We start from the raw sequence: 27,412 nt of genomic DNA, 5'->3' as shown, positions 1-27,412 counted from the left end.
AAGAACTATTTAGTTATTTATTATAGCTATTTCTTACTTTAAAACAATTATTTTAATAATTTAACTAATATTAATTATTACATTTTATTTCTGTTTAATCTTATCACATAATAAACATTTTTTTTCACTGCATCATAAATTATACTATAATAATTTATTTGCCACAAACAATTATATGGTAATTACGTTAAGTTTATTCGTATTTATGCATAATTAAAATTATTTATTAATTTTTCCTGTACTATCTCAATATAAACGTTTTTTTATCAATCTGTTATCAATCATTCATTATTAGTTTATCATCATTTACTGATAATTATATTATAAAAACACTAAAAATATTTACACTATCAATTATAAAAAAAATTTTGTTTCTACATATGTAACCCTATTACAATAAAAATGCGACTTTCTGTGTGTATAACAGATCAAAGAAATGTTAATATTTATAGAGTTAAAAAAGTATAATATAGTATATAGTTTTATAGTGTAATTAATATAGTATTTTTATCGTAAACATAAGCATTCTTTATTTATATTATGCTGTCGTATTAAACCTCATCATTGTATTATCAGTTATATATGATTTTTTTTAAATTTACAATACTATTCATACTATGAAATATTGTTTTAGATAATTAAGCTAACATAATCTTTATTTTTCTCTATTTAATCTTATCACATTAAATATACTTACTTCAAAAAGTTAATTGTAAAGTATTATGGTACTTCATCCTTGAAGATATATTTTTCTTCTTTTTTTCTATTTAAATATTCGAATTGAGCAATTATGGGCTTATATAATTATCACTATATTAAAAATTCTATGTTAATACGTATTAACCTAAGTTATCTAAAGGTATTATTTATACCATAATTACAATGGTATTATTTATACCATAAATACAATAAGATTATTTAAGTTAGTCAAAATAAGAGGAACTTTATTTTCTTTATATAATCAATTTATATTAAAAATACTTATTCATAAACTTATTTAAAATTATTATGATACTTCATCCATGAAGCTATTTTCTTGCAAACGATTTTGCTGTTAATGTTCCATTTAAATCATCGAATTGAACAAAATATGGGCTTAGATTATAATAAAAGAAGTGTGGAATAAGTTTACTTTTTAATCTCATCCCCGACATACACAACCGGCGACATGCTTGAGTGATGGTCCGAGCCACTGGGTCACCACCTTTCGCCCCGATGGAGAAATCAACTACCGATCTCCCCACTTACGACAGAACTCTTCAAAGATTCAACGGATGGCTGTTCTGGCGTTTCGATCTACCCCGAGTGCAAGACGAAGAATTTTCAGCTGCTCAGCACTCCCATGCTGTCATGAATGGCCTCACGAGGAACTCGGAAGGGACGCCCCATCGTTGCTATGGCAACGCAGATGCGGGCGGCTCTTTTCCGGCATGCGCGGGCGTCGGCAACTCCACCCCACCGCACAATGAACTCCTCCGAACATGCTTCTCAAAAATCGATTCTTCAGAAAAGGCGTACGAGCTTCTTAATGAAGACGCCCGGTTCCACTATGGTGCTAACTATGGCGAGAAAACGCTTCTGGAGTATGACAACTCCGTAAACATGGGCAATCTCAGTAGTCAACCCGGTGACAAGAAAGGCAAGGGTGCATCCAAAGATGCCAAGTTTCGCTTCGGCAAGGGAGAAAACAAACAAAAGGGTGGCGGTAAAAAGCAGTCTACCGACCAGAGGAAGCATGCTGCTGCTGTTGCCGAAAAATCGCCAAGTCCTGGCAGCTCTATGTCCAGTTCTGTTTACGTGGACACACACAGTCACTTACCCACACCGAGTGAAGCAGGTGAAGATGACTCTATCATAGAAGGTGACTCTCAGATCTTAGACGATGGCACAGTCACCTTGCAAGATGCGTCTCCTGGCAGCCTCAGCGATATCACAGTCTTCTGTGAGGACAACGAAAGCGTCAACAAGCAGGAAGCGGGCGTGATTCGCAGCAGGCCGCCCTCCACGTCGCAGTCATTGCCAGGAACACCAGCCGAATCTGATCCGAACTTTGCGACGATGGGATATGACGGCCGATATCGGTCGCATGCCGAAGCTGAGTCGTCGTCTTACAGCAGTGGCGGAAGAGACCTGAGCACCAGCTCGTCCTCCAGCAGCATGGACATTCACGAGTTGAACGGGAACTTGAACATATACAGACAGCAACACCAAAGAGGTTCGCTGGACTCTGGTTTGCCACCCTTTACGTTGACACAACACAGGAAAGTGGTTTTGCCTCCGCATAAGTATGCTGCCCCACCGCCTTCGTCCACTCCGTCACTGCAGAACGGCAAATCGGCTATCTCTGGTTCGGAGGAATGTCTGAGACCAGCGAATCTGTATGGATCTGGAATGGAACAGCAGCAACACACCCCCTCCCCGTCGAGAAGACATTCATCGTATGGGGATGTGCCGCCGCTGGATGGTAATGTCCTCCGAAAGGTAGCATCACTCACTCTGGACAAGGCTACCATAGACTCTAAAGTAAACAGACCCAAGTTTGTGCCTGAAAAATTGGACTTCAGCCTCTATGAGAAGTTTGAAGGTGAGTTTTTTTAGCAACTTTAAATATTACATTTTCTAAGTTATTATTTAGTATAAGGTGTTTCGTAATGAATGCCCTTAATATATATTTTTAGATTTCTCATTAAAAAACTGAATTAGGAAGCGTAAATTAATTTTCAAAAGAGAGAAAAGCAAAAACGGCCATTGAAATTGCTAAGATGGGGATGATAGCATAAAAATGTGCTCGATTGTTTTAGATTCGGATGCGTTTCTAATAATGGCTTTTTATCTCCTCTGTTTCCTTCTGCAACAAAACAAGTTTTTACATTTTCCTCCCCGCCTTCCTCGGTAGTATCTTATCAGATTTTGAATGCGTTTCTTTGTTTAAATATTAATTTGTGGGCCCTAATGTATGTACTCGTTAACGTGGATTCTAAATATAAAGAGAAGTCATTACGGAACACCCTGTATATTTAAAACATTGTGGTTCCCCTTGTACTATCCACAAATGAATGATCATATTCAAATGATTCACAAGTTACCTTGTCTCTGTCCATTTTGTACAGTGGTCACTGAATGCATTCTAAAAATGAGGTTAAGTTAGGTGCTATTTATGCTAAGCAGAATGTTTAAAAGTTTCAGTGGATTCTTATTGAAAAAAATCGTAAACAAAACAAAATCTAACACAATCGTAATTATTCCTAAATTATAGTATAATAGTAATTATTCCTAAAGAGATTTCTTTGGTTGTTATCAGTATCAAATTAATAAAAGTATCTTTTATCCTTCAAATATTTCTTTACCCCTGATTTTACTGTATTTACCTGTAATATTAGTATTTAATATTATTCTTAGCGATTATTAGGTTTTTACTTTCGAATATTATTTCTAATTAAATGTTTAAAGCTAAAAGAGGTGTTCCTTTATGATAAAATAATCCAACAATATTACCTTATTGCTCAACATTTCATGATAAACATATTTAAAACGTTGTCTTAACCGTTTAACAGTTGTGAAACAGCAGATAAGTTATATTCACTTTTATAATAAATGTTGTGTAAAACTGCATCAACTTATGCAATTAATATGATGAATACAATATTGCTAACCATTATTAGAAGTTTTCGCACCATTACTAAATAATCTAATTGGCGAGTTTTTTGAAATTATCTAAAATTAATTAGGAATTTTTAAAGAAAAAATACTGTCGCCGAAGTAAGATGATTAAGTTTAAATTTTATCCCAAAAGAATTAGAAATTATGTCTGCAAACTGAAGTGTTAATACAATGAAACGTTTTTGAATCTTACAATTGAATACTTTTTAATTGTTACAAACTTTTTATCATCAAAAATTTTAAAAAAATGATTGCAAAGCGAATACATGGTTGAGACCCCTAATTAGTAATACAATTTGTCAAGAATGTTTAAAAACAATGATTTCAAATCTTATTGTAGAACAATGACATGACAACTGTACAGCTGCTTTACTTTGTTTACTTACACTAAATTTACTTACACCAAAGAACTTTTTATAAAATAAAATAAAAATTTGTCGGTGAAAACCAACTTAATTAAATGCTAATAATTTAATCTTCTTTTCCTACAGTCGACCATTACATTTTCTTAAACATGAAAATTTGTAGTTTAAACTGTAGTTTAACTGTAATAATCTAAACAGGCACATTTTTAAATGAAATAATATTTCTCCCCCTTAAATACCTAAACTTGAATTGAGCAAATCTAGTTTGCGAGAGAAATTGCGAATCGTCACAGCTGTAGATTTTATTTTATTCCTAATCCTGAATTTGCAACTATCAATGTTGAAGTCATTGTAATTTTAAACCCAACCCAGAAGACAAGGAAATACCCGGAGATTAAGAATTGTTTCTGAGTATCAACTTGTTTTTAACACTAATGATTTCAGGTTTTTCTGCGCTACATTATTTCGAAACGTCTCCCCTTAGTATACACATATTCTTTTTTTTTTTTTTTTTTTTCCTTTTTGAAAAGTGTCAACAAAAAATGTGCCTACGAAGGACGAATATTGATATTAAATTCAAAAAAATCCAAAAGGATATGCATAAAAAATCTGACAAATGACTATTAAGCAAAGCGGGTATACAAAACAGCAAAACCTCTTTAACTGTTGATGGAAATAGAAAGTACAAATATCTTCAAGTTCCAACCAGTAATCAAACAGGTTTTGATGTTTTCTGCACATGCTTTCCTCAATATTGATTTGTCAAATTTCTATAGCATTTTCAATTTTTTTTTCTCTTAAATATTGCTGCCCATAATATGAACCTTCAAGGAATAGATAAAATCTTTTTTTTTTCTTTTTAAATTCAAGAATCACCGAAGTATATATTAAGAGTGGTTATTACGACACACTCTGTGTTTATTTTTGTTGTGCATCACTCCCAAAGTATCAAAATAATTCTTGAATCTCTTCAAGTATGTCCCACCTTGAAATTTTTAAAACACGATTCTTTTAATTTCTCTAGTGTCTTCTGGAGTTTCTATATCTAACTAAATTTATGTATAGGAACTCAAGTGTCTTGTTATTGTTTCGCAATAATCCCTTTACTTTTTTTAAAAATTTCTGTCGTATTGCTTAATCCTAATGCATGGACATTCATCATTTTATTTAAATATATCCTTTCTCTAGAATAATTAAGCATGAAAAATTTGTGTGTTAGAATAAAATATCGAAGTGTTTAACTTTTTTTAGTAAATAATAAATCAGAACATTTTTTTTAAAAAACTATTAATTAAATTCACACATTTGTATTTTTTTATGAATAATATGAGCTTTACATGGACAGTAGACTTCCAAATTCTTAAAAAGATTTTTTTTTAATACTTTATGATATACATTACATCGATCCTAGAAACCTAATTAATACGTTAACCATACATAATGTACTTATCTGTATCATGTTTCATAAAAAGTGCTGTAAATTTAGTGGAATATTAATTAATGCAATTATTTAATTGAACTTAATTAAAAGTGTTCCTTGAACGTTCCTTGAATAAATCTAATTTTAAATATTTTGATCATAAAAAAGCTTTTGGACCAATGTTGCTTGAAATAGTTTTAATATTTTTAATTTAAAATCTTTTTTTGTGAAATTTTTTTATAAAGTTTTTAAATGTTTATTTTTTTAATCATATTATTTATTATTATAATAATTTTATAAGCATTGGTATGCGTTTAAAAACATTTCTCGTAACATTTGTATTCTTTTTTTCAAAAATTTAATAATTTTTCAAAATTTGTTGTGCTATGAACATTTTTAATACGATGTAATTAAAAGCGAGTTTTAATTAATATCTTCGTCATATTTCACTTTTTTTTTTTTTACTCAAAACCTTAAATACCTTCTACTCGTATAGCAATATTGCTGACACACACAAAGCATGAAAAATAATATATAAGTCATTTTAAAAATCATCTATAGTTTTTTTATTTATTTATTTTTTATTGTTAAACTTTCAATAAATGTCAAAAAAATAGCTCTCACTATGTACTTAATCTAAATATAAGGTATCGCATAAACTCGAGTTAGCAATAAATTATATTTTAAATTTCATAGAATTTATGACATCATGCAGACGATAGCTAAACGAGCTGTAAAACACGTTTTGAAATATCTCCTAAAAAAGATATTTTAAAACTGTTCTTCCAAGGCACTGTTGCCATATGAAATGACATCTTCTTAACGAATAATATATTTTTGTAACTGTTACGAGTTTGAAATAGTTATTTATGACTGATAAGTTAAATTTAGCTTTTACGTCACGACCGCTCTCTGTTCTTATTCAGAGATATATTATATACATATATATTATATACCAGGGTTGGGTTTTTGACGTCAAAAAGTGATTTTTGACATGACAAGGGTATAATACTGGTTTAAACCGTCAAAAACCCGTCAAAAATGTCAAAAACTGAAGTTTGCCAAGAAAATATATAAACTTCAAAACTACCAACAGTTGCCATGCATTATATTGAAATTTAATTATACTATAGGTAATCAGCAGGTTTTAAAATATTTTTTAATTAAAATTAAGGTAAAATAACAGATTTAAAATCTCAGAAATTTATATTCAAATGCATGTGCACAAAATATTGCACATAAATTGTTTAAATATTTATATTTAAAAAAAAATTATTTTTGTTTGATACTTAAGAAAATTAAAAGTTTATTACTATGCATTTTTGACATATAAGGAACATATAACTAATATTTATAAGGAACTTACAAGTTATGTTGTATAAATACAAATTTGATACAAGTGTATAAAAAAATTTTTTTAATGTTTTACCGAATATCTTTATTATCCAGTATGTTAATTTGAATTTAAAAGTAGTTATATTTATGAATAATGATAAATATAATTCATATTGTTTATTATATTTATTTATAATTATTACACTTATCATTTTAAAACAATTTTTATCCCTTAATTTTTTTCTCTCCACTTGTATTAAGAATACAAATAATGCATATCTTGAAAGCAAGAAGTAATTATTCAACAGCTGAATATTTAGATATTCAACAAAACTATATCGTATTCAGCAAAATGAAATTCACAAGTATTTGGATAAACTAAATTTTCAGCATAGTAAATGAATAGGCTGAATATACTGTAAATCGACACTAACTACTCTGTGTATTTAACAGAAAGCACTTAAATTTGTATTGCTTATCTTAAAAAGATTATTAAGAAGATTTAAAAGAATATTAAAAAGATTTTTTCTTTAAAAGAAGATGTCTAATGTACAAAACTGCTAATGTTTATCTTTAAAAATGTCTAATTTTTAGTATAATCTATACTATACACTAAATTTGGTTATAAATAAATTTCATAATAATATCACTGCAAATTTTCAATAACACATGAAAATGAATACATAATATTACAAAAGATGTAAGTTTTCAAAAGTACAAGATTTTGGTTACTATTCAAAATATAAGTGTTTCTTCAAAATTTTAAATTTATTTTTTCTAGAACATTTAGAAACACTATCCTTTATAAAAAATATATAAATTTTATGTATTAATTAAATTTCACATATGAATATAGGTTTTTGACATTTTCGACATTTTTGACAGTGAGGTTTTTGACGTGACGGTTTAAACTATGGTTTAAACTGTCAAAAACTGTCACATGTCAAAAACCTGCCAACCCTGTTATATACATATATATTATATACATATATATTATATACATTATTTTATATACATATATATTATATACATATATATTATATACATATATATTATATACATATATATTATATACATATATATTATATACATATATATTATATATAAGTATTCCTCTTTGTTCTTATTCTAAAAATGACGCAAAATATCAATATGAAGAAATATCACTGTTTTGTGAAAATGGAAAATGTTAGTGGCCTAATTTTTTAACCTTTGAAAAGTTGTTCTAACGCTGTATTGTCTGGAAACGAAAAAATTTGCTCAGATAGAGAATTATTTCTCGAATAAAAAAGAAAAATACCGCCAAATTGGCAATTTTTTATTTTTTTTATTTTATGGCAATTTTTATTTAAGTCAAATTTTTTAAGGGTGTGTTTCAAGGATCTTTCGCTAATGTAAATTGTAACTAAATTTTTTAAAAATAAATTATTAAAAAATAATAAAAATAAACTTTTATAAAAAGCGCAAATTCTATTAGATTTCAACGCGTAGATAAAAAAATCATTATAATCAATTGGATCAATTTGCAAGTGATCCAATTGATTTGACTGATTTTAATTTCAAATCAATGTCACTTGCCAAATGACAATCATTGGCAAGTGAAACATCGTCGAACAAAATCGTGGCATTTGTCGATTCAGTATCCAATCAGGTTCGACACACACGCTTGACGTCACTTGAAGATAACCAATTAAATCTGATTTAAATCACATACTTAGTCATAATCTCTTCACTTCTTCTCGAGTTGCAAGTAACCTAACAATTCTAAAGTTATTCAATTCTATTAGCTTAGGCAATGCAGCATATGCAGAACTTTCCCAAATATTAAAAAATTATTTTCACAAAACTGGGAAAAAAGAAGTGTTTGAAAAAAAAAACTGTGGCTTTTCTTCATAGTAAAATTTCTAGCCATTTTCATAAGTAGTATAGAGGACTCTAGTTAAAAATAGGCAAAACTTAAGCTTACAGTTATGAATGATATTTTCAACAATTATGAAAATTGTATATTTTTCGCTATAAAGCTTTATCTCCTATAACGACAGAGCTATCAAAGAACGGATATATTAAGAAAGAAATAAAAATCGATCAAGTCTGTTTAAATTCTTCAAGGCAAGGGATGCATACTTGTATTTCAGAATTATAGCTATGCTTTGAGTTATACTTGAATACAGTTTAATACTTTTGAGTTGACACTTAAATACAGAGCTGTGGAGTTAATAACTGAAATGTTTGACTCTAACTCCGACATCATACATATTGTATTGAGGGTATCGTATCGGAGTGATTGTATTGAGGTATCGTCAATACAGGTATCTGAAGGGTAGATTTGTTAGCCACTCTTTCAGAGGCACCATATTACGTGGGCCAACGTTGTTCCCACAGTAAAGACAGATAGTACCGAGAATGAAAGAACATCCATGCCTTGCACGGGGTTCGAACCCAGATCCTGTTTGATGCAAGACCAGTTCCCCTACACAGTCCTGTCGGTATAATATTTTACTAAAATATTTTGATAGGAATGAGCAAATCCATTAATCAACTGCGCGCGCAGGTTCACTTGTTCCTTCATATCAAAACGCATAGTGCATCGCGTTCGACGTATTATGCTGGAACTTTTTTACAAAAAACAATTCAATATTTATTATTATTTTTTTTTTAAATTTATACTTTTGTTACCCCTAAAATTATTGCCTAATCCTCGGTAAATATGAATTTTTTTACCAAATAAAACTCAATTTATATAGACACGATTGAAGATATTTTTATTTAAAATTACATGTCATGTTGTAGCACAGCAGTTGAAGAAAGGAATTTTAGAAAACTATTTGTACAAGATATTCAAATCGTACAAAACCATTTAAAAGAAAAGAACTAGCTACTCGCTAATTTTTAAACATGGTACGTAAAGATTCTCTGACGAATATTGTGGAACTAGGAAACTATTACTACTTATGCTAGTTGATATATTAGTTATACTTATATTAGTTGATTTGCATATCTTTTAAAATAGCTTTTCAAATGAGCTAAATAAATTAAGTTTTAGAATTTTTGTACTTTTCCAATTGTTCAATGAAATGCGCAAAGACATTCAAATGTGATAAATTAAATTTGTGTTAAGTTTTAAATTAGATAATTGTCAAAATATTCATTTGAGTTGCATTTTTATTCGCAATAAATATTTGTTTTATTAATTTTCGTAAGATCCATAAATTCTTTTTTTTTAATATAATTTACCTAATTTAAAACTTAAACTAATCGGAATCAAGTAAATTCGATTTCCCTGCTTCAAAAGAGCTTCGAAATACAATTTTTTTTCCCCTCAATCCGGCATAAAAGAGTAAGAGCATTAACAAAAAGTTCATGAAAAAAAAAAAGCTGTCGATCTTCTAACAATGCACTGTATCGCTCAGTGCAGTGGTATTTCAGTTCTGCTTCGATAGAAAATCTTTCTAACATCTGTTGCAATCGAAATCATTGTTAATTTCGATTTGTCTCCTGATTAATAAATATTCTCTTTTTTATATCATTTTTTTTTTAAATGTAACAAGAAATTCGAATATTTATTTATTTATATTATTATTTAATACAATGCAGTTTCTCTAACGAAATAAATTGTTAGGTATTGAAAAAAATTCGAACTTTTTGTAGTTTGTTAAGCTTTGTTAATAAATATGTTTTGTCGAAGCTTAAATGTGATTAAATTCCCTGCGAAATTTGCTATAAATAATTAAAATTAAGATTTTTAATTAAAACAACGCATTTTTAAAATGATGAGTCACTTCCTTTCATGTAGAATTCTATTATTATCTATCTTCGGGGGAAATAATACAAATGATATCCAGAAACAGACACTTGTGAAAGCGAAATAGTTGCACAAATTTCAACTTTTGATTGCAACTTTTTCGAAAAATAATGAAATAATAATAAAATACGTCTGAAAAATTCAAATACGTCAATAAAAAAAAAATATATATATATATATATATATATATATATATATATATATATATATATATATATATATATATATAATCATCAGCTCAAACGATTATATCCGCAAAATTAGTGCTTTCTAATACTGCATTAATATAGCCAAAGAAAAATATATCAATACAATAGTGTGATAGGAAAATTGAAACTTAACTGAAACTTAAAAATGAAACAATTCAAAAATGAAGTTTTATCAAGTAAAAATCAAGAAAAATACTAAACAAAACACAAATCGAAACATACAAGAACATGTAACGCAAGAAAAAAAAACGGATATCAAGTATCTAAATATCTTTCAAACATGATTTAGAAATATTTTCCTAACTAAAGTTGTCATATTTCCAGAGCTTGAGTTGCCAGAAAAAATGAAAGCGCTAATATAGGTCAGTGGAATATATTTTTAAGGCACGTTTACACTGAAGTAAAAAACCGTATCTGATTTATCTTGCTTTGGATTAGCCCGAAAATTAGATTTGCGCAAGGTAATAATACATAATTTTTTATTAAGGTTAATTATTTTTATTAAGATTATAAATTTTTTTATTATCATTATTATACGAAATAATTATTGTATTTTCCAATTGTATGCAAATTTCTATTTCGTGTGAAATTTAACTTGATCATAAACTTGATTATATAAATCATAAACTTGAATTTGACGCCAAGCGCTAATCTAGGTTTGCTTATTTAAAGGTGCGACCCTGTTTTTCGAGCCCTGAAGTAGACCCTTCTGAATTTAGGTAGTTTATATGCATAGGATAATTACGTCAGATAAGAAAAAAAATTTAAAATTGTATTTCGGGCAAGCAAAATTAAACAAAAACGGCCTTTATGTCCAAACCTTATAACTTCGTCAAAATTACCATAATGGCTACCGCCAGGGAGACCACAGCAAAATTCTATCCGACTTTCAAAACTTTTAAATGAATCTGGGTTTTTTTCCCCGCCATACATGAGTGAATATTAGCTTTTAAAAATCGTATTTTGTTTTTGTTTGTGTTATTTAAATCTTCATTTCATTGCGATAAACAACAGTATTGCCACTCGTTCATTTTCATAACAGTTATAATAATAATTATAGCAATAATAATTAAAGTCATATTAATAGTATTTGAAACTATAATAATACTTAATTATTATAAAAACAATAGAAATATTAGAAACTGAAAGGATGAAATTCCACCTGCTGAAAAAGTTCCAAGAACAAGTATAGGTTGAAGTTGATAAATGTTTTTACCGAACAAAGAAATATTTTCTATGAAATCTATAAAATAAAAAAAGAAGAAACCTAAATTTTATTATTTACACGAAATGTTCACGTTATTTTGACATAAATATTGCCAATACACGAAATAAAGCGAACACCTTTATAACCCCCCCCCCTTAATGATCGAATTTTCACGTACTAGGATTCAATCTTCAATAGGATTCCAGTGTCTAGCCTGTAATATTCTAATTAATTTTTGCTGACGATATTTTAAGTTATTATATCAGACACAAAAACGAACATTTTTTTTTTTGGCTAAATATACATATTTATTACGGATTTGGATTCTTTAACCTCAAAATCTGGAAATATATTGTTTCCTGAAGTTCATATAGGAGAGCGGTTAGCATTAATTTGATTTTTTCCACATTTTCGGGAACTGAATTATAAATAGGGTTCGAGTATCTAGCCTCTAATATTCTAATTAGTTTTTGCCGACGATATTTTAAGTTATTATATTAGACACAAAAACGAACATTTTCTGGCTTAGGATCCAAATCCGTAGAAAATATGCATATTTATATTTTCTACGGATTTGGATTCTTTAACCTCAAAATCTGGAAATATATGGTTTCCTGAAGTTTATATAGGAGAGCGGTTAACATCAATTTTATTTTTTCCGCATTTTCGGGAACTGAATAATAAATAAAACTAATCGGAGGGTTTTAAGTGCACATAATTGTACAACTTGTTTAATCCGTAGAAAATTCCGCATTAAAAAAATTTAGTTATTATTATTATTTAATATTTGTCATTATTACCGATATTGTTTGTATTGGATTATTATGTTATATATTGGAAACCATATTAATAAATAAATTATGTAAAACATATGTAGTAGAATAAACTATAGTTAATCCAATCATAATATATTTTTTTAATTTTAGTTAGTTAATTTAAATTCCACAAAAAGAAATCATATCGTTTTTCTGTAACTATATTCTGTAATTAAATTAAATCTAATTATTTAGTAAAATGTATCTATAATTTAATAAGCATGAATAGCTCATTAATCTAATTAATGTATGTATAGTAGGAAAAAATAAATATTCCAGTACTGTACAATATAATTAATAAAATCAAATTATATTTAAATCTAATCACTTAGTAAACATGAATAGATAAATTATCAAATAAATAGGAAAAATTATGATTATGACAATTCATTTTTGTATCGTTTTTAATATTAGTTAACTTAATTCGTAAAAAAAAATTTTTATTGTTAGATCAATTTACAACATAATTGATAAAGTCAAAGTATAATTAAATCTAATTATTTAGTAAAACATATCAATAATTTAAGCATAAATTACTCAATTATTTAATGAACATATGCAGTAGAAAAGTATATGAATAATCAATCCATCTTTTTTAATTTCAATTATTTACTTTTCGTTCCATTAAAAAAATAACATTCACCGAAAAAACTAATAATTCATGCGCAGGTTTCCATAAGTAGGTCATAAAAAATTAATCAATAAGAGCTTATTTTATCATTCATTAATCCGCCAGAACTACAAAGACGAACGATTCTCCGCTAAAGATAATACCGATTATCCGGAATTAACAAACAAATCGGAATCGGTGGGGAAAAAAAAGATATTAAAAGATTCGCCGATATCTGTTGTTTGATTACCATTTGCTATTAAAACGCCGGTTTTTTCTCCTTTTAAAAAAAGATCCTGAGTGGAAATGAGTCAGAGGCTGGCACTATTTAGTTCTGAATACTAGACTAGCCAGCCACGTAGTTACGATGCTGATTTCACCTTTTATCGGAGTTCCATCTGTGTCACGTTATTTAAAAAGGCGAGTAAAATATGTTTGTTTACCGCTCGTTTCGATGGAGGCATTAGTTTTCATTTGATGGTCATTTTCTGTATGTCTAGCGGAATAACGCCGTTTGCTTTTTCCGGTAAGTGACTGTTTTGTTTATTCATAATGTCACATATCGCTTAAACTGTATGTGTTTATTCAATGGGTAATGTATTAAAATGGAACTAACTCAGTAAAATCAATGGTTATTTTGTTTATCCGTAATGCCTCTTAACATCAAAATAAAGAAATACTCTACTTTTATATATTCTATGAAATAAATGTTAAAAGTAAACTAATTCTGTAGAATTCCTGACTTATTTTGTTAATCAATAATATAGAATCAAAATACAGCAAAATTTTAAGTTCAAATAAACTATTAGAAATATGTTAAAGTAAAAATAATTCTACAGAATTCTTGCTTATTTTGTTCTATCATTAATGTCTAGAGTCAAAATATAGAAATACTACGTTCATATATTCTAAGAAAAATGTGTTATAATTAAACTAATTCTGTAGAATTCGTGGTTATTTTCTTTAGCCACAATGTTTCTTTAACATAGCTAAAGCGTATTGAAAAACTTCTCATTCATATATTCTGCGAGAAATACATTGAAATAAAACTAATTCTGCAGAGGAGTTGCAGAATGAAGAACTGCTGAGGATGTTCAAATGTTTTATCCACTATTAATCTAAAGTGCCTTTTAATAAAAAAATTTTCAAGTAAGAAAAATAAAAACTTCTATTTCTTTCTTGAGCAAACGATTCTGTAAAAAAAAAACGCATTTCCGTAATCGTTTTCAGTTTTAAACTTAATTCTAGTTTATTTTCTATTATTGTAGAAATATCGATAACATGAAAAAGGGAATTATTACTTAAGATTAATAATATTATATGCGTATTTCTTAGCTTATAGACCAATTAGAGTGGAAAAAAAACTATTAACCTGAGCTACAAATTACGTTTAGAAAAAATTTATTCAGAAATGCTATTAATAAAGCTGGAGCGTGGGCGAGAACATGTGATCAAGTGAAAAGTTACAACTTATTATATAAGTTTCTGGAACAACTAAAGGAAGTCTTGAGGAGCAACAGTTCTTATACGTCGCTCCATTTGTTCTGTCAATAAAACTAATCAATGCTTTTTTTAATTAAAACTTTAGATGCTATGACTAAGCTTAAAAATGTTCATTTTTTTTTACCAGAATCTCGATATCTTATTAATAATTACATGAAAATTCCGTATTACTGTAAAATAATTTATTATTAATAAATAAACAAATATAAAAATTAATGGGGTAAAAAAAAATTAAACTGGTAATACATTATTTTCCTTTTTGCATTTGTCGTGAAGACTTAAGAACTTGTCTTGAAAACAGTGGCGTGAAAACAGGGGAATGAAAAGTGTAAATTAAATTTTTATTGACTTAAATATGTTATCAGCAATAAACTTAAGTGTACTTAAGTTTATTATTGATACAATATCTAACTTATATTTTACTTAACTTGGGCACTTAAAAAGTTCTGATATATCTGAGGGCTATCATATCTCTAATAAGGATGTACCAAAAAATTGACAGATTCAGAGATTTATTTTTTTATTTTATTATTATTATTATTATTTTTTTTTGCAGATTTTTTCGCATGGGGGACAGAGCGTTCGCCTCCCAATTAGTTGAAGCGGATTCGAATCCCAGCTATGGCTGGTCGATACAAATTCCACGCCCGACTCGCACCGACCACAGTGCAGGCGTAAAATATCCTCAGTGGTAGATTCATCATGGATTCGAGTTCCCTTGACATCAGGCTGACCGTAGGGGATTTCATGTTTTTCCTCTCCGTGTAACGCAAATGCGGGTTAGTTCCATCAAAAAATCCTCCACGAAAGCGAATTTCGTTCAATAATTGGTCCAGGAGTTCCCTTGTCTTCTGGATTTGGTTCAAAATTACAAGGCTTCGGAGTTGAACATTGGTTCTCAAAAATTGGGTCAGCTGTTCAACGACAGTTATAAAATTAAAATAAAGTCATAAATTATTAGGAGCCGCGATGACTCAGGGGCCAGTTTGGTCGAGGTTCGAATCCCGACGGTGGCTGAATGATAAGAATTCTGCTCCCGGCTCTCATTGTCCATACAGCAGAGGTAAAGTATTATCAGTGTAGACGAATCATGGGTTAGAGTCCTCTTGCTGACAGGCTAACTATGGAATGTTTTCGTGGTTTTCTCCATGTAACGCAAATGCGGGTTATTTACACCAAAAAAGACCTAGACGAAGGCGACTTTCTACCAATGTTTGATTCAGGAGTTCCCTTGTCTTCTGGGTTGGGTTCAATATTACAAGACTGCAGAGTTAAACATTGACAATCTCGTAATTGGGTCGGCTGCTCAACGTCGGTTATAAAACTAAATAAAATATTAATTTATTTAATCTTTTCAGCTCAAAAATCTGATGATAAAGTTATGATTCTGTGTTTTAAAATACTTAATTGTAAAATACGATACATTCTAACAAAATTTATGCATTTTGATAGATGTATTCTATTTTAATGAGTTTGCTAATTCTTACCACGTACAATTTGAATGTAAAAGTAAAAAGTTCAATGTGCGCGTATGCCCACTCATATTTGAATTATACATCGCCTAAACCTACGTCTTCAAATATCCACCTAAGAAAGAATCGATTTTTAAGAGTAAAGGCAAAGTAAAGCTAAGGAGAAAATGCCAAACCATATATCGATGTTCTATTTAATGTTTCAAAACTTAAGATATCTACTTCAGTAATAAATGTTATTTGCTTTACTTCCTGCGACTCTGATTTTAATGGTATAAAATACAGATTTTACTTAAAAGTATGTAACTTAGAAAAAAGTAAATTCAAAAAATGTGGCTACAATGAATTATTTTTAATTATTGCATAAAAATGATGAATTTTAAATTTTAGCAATTTTTGCATATTGTAGGCTATTTTTATAGTGTATTTGTTTATATTTTTGTTTTGAAAAAAATTTACTAGTCTCAATAAGTTATTTATTAAACATAAAACTGACTAAAATATTGCTTGAATCGAATTTCTTCCCTTTTTTATAATTTTTTATTGTTTTTATAAATTACGAATAACGAAAATAAAATTAATTGTAATTTTAAGCAGACATTCGCTTTGCATAAGCATACAAAGTGAAATAAAATTGCACAAAGTAAAAACAAATCATAAAATATTAAGATAAAATTTAATGATTACGCACTTTTAGTATTTTTTTTTTCATAAAAAAGTCATGTAATATTATTTTTTTAAATGATAAAATTGTACCAAATGTTGCCCAATTTTTTGGATGCTGGTCTCAGATGGTTTAAGATAAATTTATGGATTGCTTATACTTTTTTTTTTTGGGGGGGGGGTTCTTTTCATTAAAAAAATCATAAATTATTATTACTAATTTTAAATTATGAAATCGTACGAAATGTTGCTAATATATTGAAAATTTAAGATAAAATTTTATGATTTCATACGCTTTTTTTTCGCATCTTTTCTTTTCAAAAAAAATCACAAGATGTTTTTTTAAGTGATATTATACAAAATGTTGTCCAATATATTGAATACTGGGTCTCAGAAGATTTAAGTTCTTTCCTTTTAATGTTAAGATCTTTTCCTTTCCTTTTTACCCTGGGTCCCATGATGAAAAAATTCCACTGATGCCACAATTTAACCTCATTTAACTAATATTGCATTTATATTATTTTCCAAAATAGTGTAATTTGTTGGCACTTAGTTGCATAATCCAGATAGCTTTTTACCTATTACGAAGCCTCATCATTTAATCGCAACTAAAATATAATTCTTGACTAAACTGTTACCTATGTCAATTAACAAGCACAATCAAAAGAAAATTATTGAAATATTTGCTTGTTTATATGAACTGTTCTGCCAAACTTAAAACTTAAATTACATAGCGAATGCAAGAAAAATTATTTCATCGGTATTGTGACATATTGTATGTTATATACCAAAGTGTATTATATATACCAAATGGTATCTAAGCGCATGTTACATACCAAACAGATATGAAAGCTAAATTGGCTTATACTATGAACAATTGTTGCTTTCAGTCAGTATCTTTATATTCAATGGTTGTAAAGTATGTGCGCTTCGTTTACGATCTCCGTAATCGTTTTTTAATTGTGATAATTTTTCTATCGTTTGCATTATATTTTATTAATTTACACGAAAAAGAAATACCAAGTTTCATGGTGAAAGTTTTATTTTCCCAGTTTAATGTTCTTATTTTTATCCTTTTAACCACCACAGACGTTGTTTTTCTTTCTTTTTTATTATTTTTGTTATGCAGTAGTAAGTGGAACTCGTGTTTTTATTTTCTGCAAGTATATTTTCGATTAAAAAATTCTTCCGCGCTTAGAGAGATGAAATAAATATAAAAATGAATGATATCGTCTGCAAAAAAAATTTTTTAACGGTATGTTTCTGCATTCTAAGTATGCAGAATAATATTTTATGTTTCTGGATCTAAGAATGCGATTCCCTCCAACATTTTTTCCTCTTCGTTTCATGCTTATTTTTATTGCTGAAATATTCGCGGAGCACAATTCGTCATGTCTTCTTTCTCCCCCCCCCCCCCTAAGAATAATCTGAATATTTTTAGTTGGCGTAAAACGAAAAGATATCTGCAAAAGAAAAAGGAATTTGAAATTTCATATTTTTTTGCGATTGAGACTTTTTATTCTTATACTGGCGTTGAACAACTATCCCCTTATCGAATTTGCGCTATCAAGTTCCCTGTCTTGTAATTTCGAATCAAACCAGAAAACAAAGGGAACTCCTGGTTCGAACATCGGAACAAATTTCCCAATTCGAAGCATTTTTTAATGAAACTAACACTCCTGTTCGTTCTATGGAAACTAGTATTTTACGTCTGCACTGTGGACGGTAAGAGCCAGGCGCAGAACTTGATTCGAAAAGCTACTACTGGGATTTGAACCGTGTTTGGCTCTTTAAGAGTTGCTCGTTTTATTCTGTGGAGCCACCCCGGCCAAGAGAATAAAAATAGTTTACTCTTATATAAAAGCGATTACCCTCATAAAAGAGATTGAATTTATTAAAGAGACTATATTCTCACGTGACATCCCGGTAACTCTGTAGTCAACCAAGTTTGTTTGTGGATAATACTACCCTGTTCAGATGTTACGTATGCGAACATGCGGGAAACAGGAAATTGACCGTAAAAGAGAAAGGGAAAAAAAACATACACAAAAACCTTTCCTCTTTCGCACCTGTAATACAGTTAATAATTATCCAAATAAGGGGCCGTTCTACTGTTATGTAAGCACTTAAGGGGGAAGTGGGGAGGGATGTATACTTACTTACACTGATAGAGTGTAAGGGAATAAGAGCAATATTTTAGACACTAATAAAGTCCCCTGATTGTCATTTTTTTTTTTTTTTTTTTTTTTTGCGCAAAAGAAATTTAAAAAAGAAATTGGAATAATGTTAAATTTGAAATAAAAAGTTAAATGGTATACAATGAAATCCCCTAATTGTCAATTTTTTTTTTTTGTGCAAAAGAAATTTTAAAAGAATTGGAATAATGTTAAATTTGAAATAAAAAGTTAAATGGTACACACTAAAATCCCCTGATTGTCAATTTTTTTGTGCAAAAAAATGCATGAATAAATTGGAATAATATCAAATTTGAAATAAAAGTTAAATGGTACACACTAAAATCCCCTGATTGTCAATTTTTTGTGAAAATTTTTTTTTCAAAATATTGAAATAATGTTAAATATTTGAAATAAAAGCTTAAGTTGGGAAAAAAATAAGCTGGAAAAAAATTTTTATCAAAAAGTTTAGTCAAAAGTTTCGACCGCAGAAAGGCTGTACAAAAGATTCTTATACACTATTCTGGTCAAAGTTTTTTGAAAAAAAATGAATCCAGTTTATTTATTTATTTTTCAAAGTTCCATGTCTTATTTGAATTTAATTCTAAAATTAGATTCCTACCTAACCTAGAATTACTGCAATAAAAGTCAAAGATAAAGCAAACAAGACTGACGGTTTCTTGCGCATGGGAGGGGGTTTTGTGATTTAGCTTGTTTTAACCAACAATAAATGATCATCAGAAATGATAATGATTAATTTTTTCCCCCTTATTTCACAAACATCGCCAATTTGGCCAATTTTTGCAATGTTTCGCTCAATAGTTGATGGCGTGATTTTGAAAGATTGCTGTAATGGAGTAAAATACTAACTTCCAAACCCTAAAAGAAATAGTACAATTTAATGTCTAAACAAATCTTAATGTTTTCTTTTTTCTAATTTTAACTGTTTTTCTTTCAAATATTGTTTATTGTATGGTTGTTACAGCTCGTTAAATCTGTACACTTAACAATTTTGGATAAATTGGGGGAAAAAATGTCTTGAATTTGGTGTATTTTGTTCCTGGTTGTCATCGCAATCTTGTTCTTCAAACTTTTTGCGGCTAAACGTAAACCTTTGAAAAGAGAATTCAAGCGCAATTGTATGAAACAAAATATAAAGAGAAAGAACCGTATTTCTCTTTTATCTCGTAGATCTAAAAGATTAAAAGTGTTGAGGAAGGTCTGTTGTTTACCTCCTTTTTCTTCTTTTTTTCTTTTCTATCCTATTACTAAAAAGTTTCAAACTTTTTCTTCAAGAAGTTTTATCTTCTAATAAATGATGTTTAGAACAGTGCCTCCAAACTTCTTATTTCGGAATTGATCTCTTTTATAGCAGTTTGAATTGCCGAAAACACAGTAAGTTTACCTACTACGATTTCGAATTTTTTTTTTTTTTTAGAAGAATATTTTATTAGTAGAAAAGTTTAGACACGTTTTACATTTATTTCAAACATGTTTGAGACTTCTTCATAAGCAAAAAATTATATTTTTTTTTTTTTTTTTTTTTTTTTTTTTTTGAATTTAGACCCCACTTCAATATTGTATATATATATATATATATATATATATATATATATATATATATATATATATATATATATATATATATATATATATATATATACACATTCATGCACACATACAGGGGTTGGATAAAATAATGGAAACACTTCTATACTACTAATTTTTTCATACTTCTTAAGAAATACATACTTTGAAAATAATTTTATAACTTCTGAGAAGTGTTTTGTTTAGTAAATTACGAACGACAAGAGATGTTTTTTAACACCTTATGCCAAACAAAATAGCGATAAGCTTATTGTAACTTATATAAATTACATTGTTTAATATATGCAATAAATGTACAAAATTTCATAAACCTAGCTTAAATATTCATGAAGCTTAATTATCTTTAAATCAGTCCAGCTGAAATATCAGTAAATGATCATTTTTACAAGATAATAATAATTTTTTTATACTTACGTTTTTTTTTTTACTGTAACTGCTGAAATATTCAATAAAATTTAACAAAATTTTTAGAGTAATTTTTAGTTAATAAAAAAAAATTTAAAATTTGAAAAAACTCTTAAACATCTTAAAGCTTTAAACTTTATTGATATGTATGAGAAATCGCATGACCTAAATACTAACTAATTCTCTAAATATTTCTTGAGAAATATGAATAAATGAGTTAGAGTATAAGTGTTTCTTTTATTATGTCCTACAACCCCTGTGTTGTGTGTGTATATACAGGGGGTGGACGAAATAATGGAAACACTTCTACTAATACATTTTTTCATCTTTCTCAAATACTAAAATAATCATTTTATAACTTCAGACATCTTTAGATCATGCGGTTTTTCATAAATATCAATGAAGTTTAAAGGTTTGAGGGACCGACAAAAAATTACAAACAGAAAATAATGTTTTTGAACACCTTATCTTAAAAAATGTAGCAATAGATTTGTAACTTGTGACAGTTATATTTGTTATTAAATGCAATAATTGCACAAATTTTTGTAATCCTAGCTTTAATTATGAAGATATGGACATTTTTATTTAAAAAAAAACTAATTTTTTATGCTATAACTTTGGAAATATTCAATAAAATTATACAAAATTTTCAGAGCAATTTAAAATTAATTACAAATAGTTTGCTTTAAGATTTGAAAAAAAAATTATTAACAACTGTGCAATATATAAGTAATTAAAGTAGTTATTTTATACTGCGCATGCACGGAAATTCCCCCTCCCCCTTTTTTTTTAAATATAATTTTGTAGTGAATTGTATTTGGCAACTAATGAGAAAAGTCCGATTTGAATGTCGTATAAATTTAAATTGTTTCAAGCTCAAAATGATAAGGAATTTCTATTAATATTATTTTGTATCATAAAACGATAAGGAAAGAAAACGTGAGAAAGAAAAAATACTTTTATGGGGGTGATAACATTACCGTTCACCGTTGTCTTATTTTAATAAATCCTGTTTAATAGTTCAAAAGGAAATATGTGGAAAACCCCTTATTTTGAGCTTTCTTTCTAAAAATTCGGAAACTACATAGAAAATTGCTTGAAACTTTTTAAATTTTTAAGATATTTAAATAGGACTTTTTTCATTAGTTGCCAAATACGATTTTCTACAAAATTAAGAAAAAATATTTTTCAATTTTTCCTACGGAAGAGCAGTATAAAGGAACTACTTTAATATTCAGTAAAACCTCGGTACAACAATATTTAGGGGACCAAATAACTATATTGTTGTAGAAGGATATATTGTTATAAGGGCCAATAAGATTTTTTTCACACAATAAGATTTTTAATTTTAATAATATTAAAATTAAAAGATTATAAAAATAATAAGATTATAATTTTTTTAATATTAAGTATAAATATATTTATTTATTACGTAAAAAATTAGTTTGCAGAGTGTTAATTATGGTTAAATATTAAAAACAATTGAAAAAAATGCAGAAAATAAGATCTTAAACATACCCTGAAAATCAGGGCTCGAAAAACAGTCCGTCCGCCCGTCCTCGACGGTCAAAAATTCTCCGCGGACAACGAATTTCTCGAATCCGACGTCCGCGAAGACGGCCATTTTCCCGTTAATGTTCGTGATACATTTTCAATTTTTGTTATCTTACAAGAGCCTTGTAAGTTACAAGGCAGCAAAATGACCCACAATACAGCAACATACTGCGCATATATTGATGTTTTCTCTGTCTGGGAGTACTGCAGCGGTTGAAAGGGGCTTTGCAGCAATAAACTTACAAAAAAAACACTATACGTACTGGTCTTAAACAAGAAGCTTTAAAAGCAATTATGAACATCTACCTAAATGGAAAACCCCTTTCAGATTTCTGTTCAGAAACCTCTGTAAATCATTGGCTTGATTGTGCAACTGGCAAACGTCATATTTGATTCATTTAAAAAACGCAGTACCCTCAGATAACTTGACATTCCAGATAACTTGACCCTTTTCATTTAAATTATTTCATAAAAAAATACTAGGGTACTATTAGTAACATAGTATTTCTTTTATTACTGTATAATGTAATCCTAGTAACTACTAATTCATTGTGCAACTTATATAAATGTTTGCAATAAATAGGAGAAAATTATATTTTTATTTATTTAAAAGCGACGGGTTAGTTTCAACGGAGGACGGGTGCATTGTTGGACAAGGCGTCCTCGGGGACGGGTAAAATTTCTGAGTTTTTTCGAGCCCTGCTGAAAATCGTTTTTATTGAAAATAATCCTGTATTTAGTGTTTGTTTATTATTTTTTTTACTGTTAAGTCAACCAGCAAAAGGTATGCATTGAATCCAAAGCACGAAAATGATTTTCGTTAGTGAATGGTGTGTTATTGTGATGCTTGTGGTCATTTGTGACTCATGATCAGCTTTTAACATGAAGGAAATGAAATCAGATAAAAGAATGTTACATCTGTGATTTCTTGAGAAATAAGTGGGGCAATTCTAAGAAAGGAAGCTCTTGGGATTGTCAGCAGTAAGTCATCTCTTGTCAGAAAAAATGGCAAAAGATAATAAAATAAATTTTTTTACATTATTTGAAAACCAATAGTAAATTGAGAAAATAAGGTTAAAATTTGGAGAAATTTTTTTTTTTTTACTGGGGTTCATTGCTTGAGTAATATTTAAAGGAGGATAACATTAGTTCATATGCAAGTTCATCGGGACCATGAAACATTATCGTAATAGAGGGTGGTATTATGTTGGATATCGTAGTAGCGAGAGTTCACTGTATATAGGAAAATAATAAAGATTAATGAAAAGAGAATAAGAAAAATTATTAAAATAAAATATTTTTTTTTATTTTTCTTTATTATGAAAAATAAAGAAAAATTTAAAAAAATATTTTATTTTAATAATTTTTCTTCTCTTTTCATTAATCTTTATTATTTTACATGTTTTCTCTATATTTTTAACTTGTTTTTTGAGTTCTTTATGCTTGCAGCTTAGGCGCAGTAAATAAAACTAATTGATTTTCTTAGTTTCTCTTTTTTTTCTTTTTATCCTTTTTATCTTTATTGTGCTATATATGTAAGGAAATAAAAAGAGAAAGATCATATGATTAAAACATATTTGCAGTTTTTCTTTTTGAAACACAAATGTCACTTTAACAGGTTTATTGGGTAATACCTAATAATAATAATTAGAATAACAATACCCCATTAGGGTTTATCATGAAAAACTTCAATATGGGGAATACCAGGCAAGTGTCGATCTGGCAATGGCACTTTACCTTAGAAATCCGCAGAGTAGAGAATATCAGGAGAGTATGATGGAGAATGTTTTCAATTTTAAAAAAGTATTATTTTTTTTCGAAGTTAATCCTAGCAGTTCATTTGAATCAGATGGTTCTGGTTTTGAATACGGGATAAATTAGATTCGTTGTTGATTATCAAATCCGTTCATTGAACTAAATCAGCTATTTCTAACCAACAATTGATTTAATTCAGTTGATTGATGTATATTTAAATATGTTGCAGAAATGTGTTTATTCAAATCACATGTTAACGATTCATTTTGTCTATTTCTAATACCATATAATTGCTCTACAAATGTTCAGAAAACTGTACACGATTAATGTGTAATGATTTGCATGTTTTTAGGTCAAATGCTTATTCACTGGCTATGTTCAGCTTTCCCTGATGATCATTATCTCCGTTTTCTACTCTCCAAGCAAGATCTCAAGATCCTTGCGGCTCAATTTTGCACCAATCTGCTTGCTGCTGGTGTTCTTAGGCAAATTGAAGATGAGAATGCCCCCTTAGCCAATCTCTTTCGGGTAACTGTTACATTGCATATTCATCTATTTTATCAGTTTCTTACACTAAAAAGGGACATCAATGCAAACAAAATGTTGCATTGATGTTTATTTTTAGGGCAACAGTTATAAATATATTTTGAAACATTCTTATATATCTTGCACTGGTCTGGTGTTCTTTGACTGAATGAATATGAGAATACCACCGTAACCCAATTTTGTTTTTAAATGTTTGTTGTTACATTACACATCAGTATGAATTAATATATTTTTGTACTAATTAAGGAACATCAATACAATTAAAATGTTGCATCACTTCGTAGTGTCAGGCATTGAAAATGAACACAAATTTCTTCGAAAAGCTCTCTTTTAAAACATAAGTTAAATTTAAAATCATCTAATTTTTATATCAAATGTTTAGTACATCATAAAGTATCAAAAAAATATTTTGTTTTATAAAAGCTGATTATAAGTTCAAATTAAATTAATTAGATTGTTGGTGTAGGATGTAAATCACAGGGATGCAAAAAATTAGTACTCATTTACAAATTGTCTAAACTCTGTGAGTTTGTGTGTAATTTAATTATAAATTTGACAAATTTTGAAACTGACAATTGAAAAAAAAATTCTAGAAAGTTCTCAATTTGTAAAATATGGTGTATAATTAATTTGAAATTTTTTACTTTGATGCCAGACATTAAATATTTGAGATCGGATGTAAGTTCTTCAGCTTTGATATTAGTTAATAATAACAATTATAAATGCTGAAAACTATTTTAATCTTTATATTAATACTATTACCATTATTTTTCCATTAAATAGCATCTTATAATTTAAATTTTCTTCAATTTCTCATTGGAATAGGTTGATCAATGTCTTTTCGGCAGTTGGATCATTTTCCATCTTGTGAAACTTGCAAATTGATGAGGCAAAAAGAAATAATGAACACTTATCACTACTAAAATATAAATATTAATGATAAATATAATTTAATGTATTAAAATTCGTTTAAAGCCCTAACTATGTCTTCGCTTGCATTAGCGAGGTTTGGTACTTACATTTGAATGTTTATGGTAATTCTTTAGCAAGCATTCAAACTAACCTAAGTTTAAGCATGTGGTTAAACTAAAGAACAGTTTATGTAGGTAAGTTGCTTTTCTCGAAGAAAAAAAAACGAAAAATAAATAACTACGGAATATTCCACAAAAAAAAAACAAAAAAAAAAACATTTTGCTCCAAATGAACGCTATTTAAGCTCTTCTAAGCAAAATGATTGATTAAAAATCCTCTAAATTAAGAAAATGTATATGTTTTAAAATATTCTTAAAAAATTAAAATTGGGTTGCTTACCTAAGAAAATAAATAGATATATTTCATTAATCAATTTTAAGTTCATAATATAAATATAACTTTGGGTACTTATTAAAGCAGATTTTATTAGGCTGCTGACGTGAAATACATTATTCTAAATTGATTAACCTAAATGAATATTTGGATGGTTTCTCTTCATATTTCACATAATTTTAAAAAAAAGAAAATTTAAAAAAATATTAGTTGGAAGTAGATGAAAACAAATGTAATGAAAAGAAGGCAGTGGTGTCAGACATAAAAATAATTAATTTGCAATAAAAATAAATATTTTTTTCAAAATCAAAATGGATTATACAAATGAGACTTAGAATTTTGGCTTTAAACAGAAAAAAAAAATTTATGTTAAATCTTAGTGGCACAGTACAATTAATTGTGTATTTTGGTGTCGAACAGTAATCATCAAAAGTGCATTTTGGAAAATTTTTCTGCAAGTTAAAATGTGAAATGTTTCTACACATTTGTGCAAGGTAATCTGTTTTGTTACAGTTTACTTTAAACATTATTTATTCCATTTTCGGTTATTAGAGTTAATTTTTCAAAAAAAACTTTACTTGTTAGAGATTTACTTACCGTGGTTTAAAAATTTCAAATGTTCTGGCCCTTCATTTTACAGCCCATAGCTTATTAAAAACTCATATTAATAAGTTAAAAATCATTATTCCTAAATTGCAATTTTTTTTACCTCGAAAATGATACCTTGTTTGCTTAAAAATATTAAGTTTAAAATGTTGGTATCTGGTTAACTTTACCGTGGAATTGCTCAGCAGAATTATTTTCCATTGTAGCTTTCTTATATATTTCCACCTATAAACGTGCTGCTGGTGTTATGCTGTTTTTAGGCAAAATGAAGAGGAAAAATGCCCCTTAAGACAACCTTTTTTGTATAAATGTATGTTAGGTTCATACCTATGTTGTTGATATCATATATTTTTAAACTTATGATACTTTGAAGAAAATAAATTTAAACTCACCCTTTG

At 28.3% G+C, this 27,412-nt stretch overlaps 1 protein-coding gene across 3 annotated transcripts in view; it reads left to right on the top strand.

Annotated features, from left to right (window-relative positions):
• Window positions 1–749: 749 nt before the first annotated feature.
• Window positions 750–27,412, top strand: part of LOC107455371 (uncharacterized) — a 64,661-nt gene continuing 37,998 nt past the window's right edge. Inside the window, exons 1-2 of one of the 3 annotated variants that reach the window (XM_016072918.5) lie at window positions 750–2,584; window positions 24,910–25,085. In XM_016072918.5, the coding sequence (XP_015928404.1) occupies window positions 1,180–2,584; window positions 24,910–25,085 (1,581 nt within the window). In that variant the 5' untranslated portion in view covers window positions 750–1,179. Of the gene's footprint in view, window positions 2,585–13,163; window positions 13,950–24,909; window positions 25,086–27,412 lie in introns of those variants that run through there. The other 2 variants (XM_016072909.4, XM_016072943.5) reach the window with 2 other exon arrangements.

The sequence above is a fragment of the Parasteatoda tepidariorum genome, chromosome 4, assembly GCF_982258835.1.
Source record: "Parasteatoda tepidariorum strain Cologne lab strain chromosome 4, Ptep-v5.0, whole genome shotgun sequence".
In the NCBI taxonomy this organism is placed as follows: Eukaryota; Metazoa; Arthropoda; class Arachnida; order Araneae; family Theridiidae; genus Parasteatoda; species Parasteatoda tepidariorum.
Note: the sequence above shows the minus strand (reverse complement) of the source record. Positions and strands in the feature narration are given on the sequence as shown.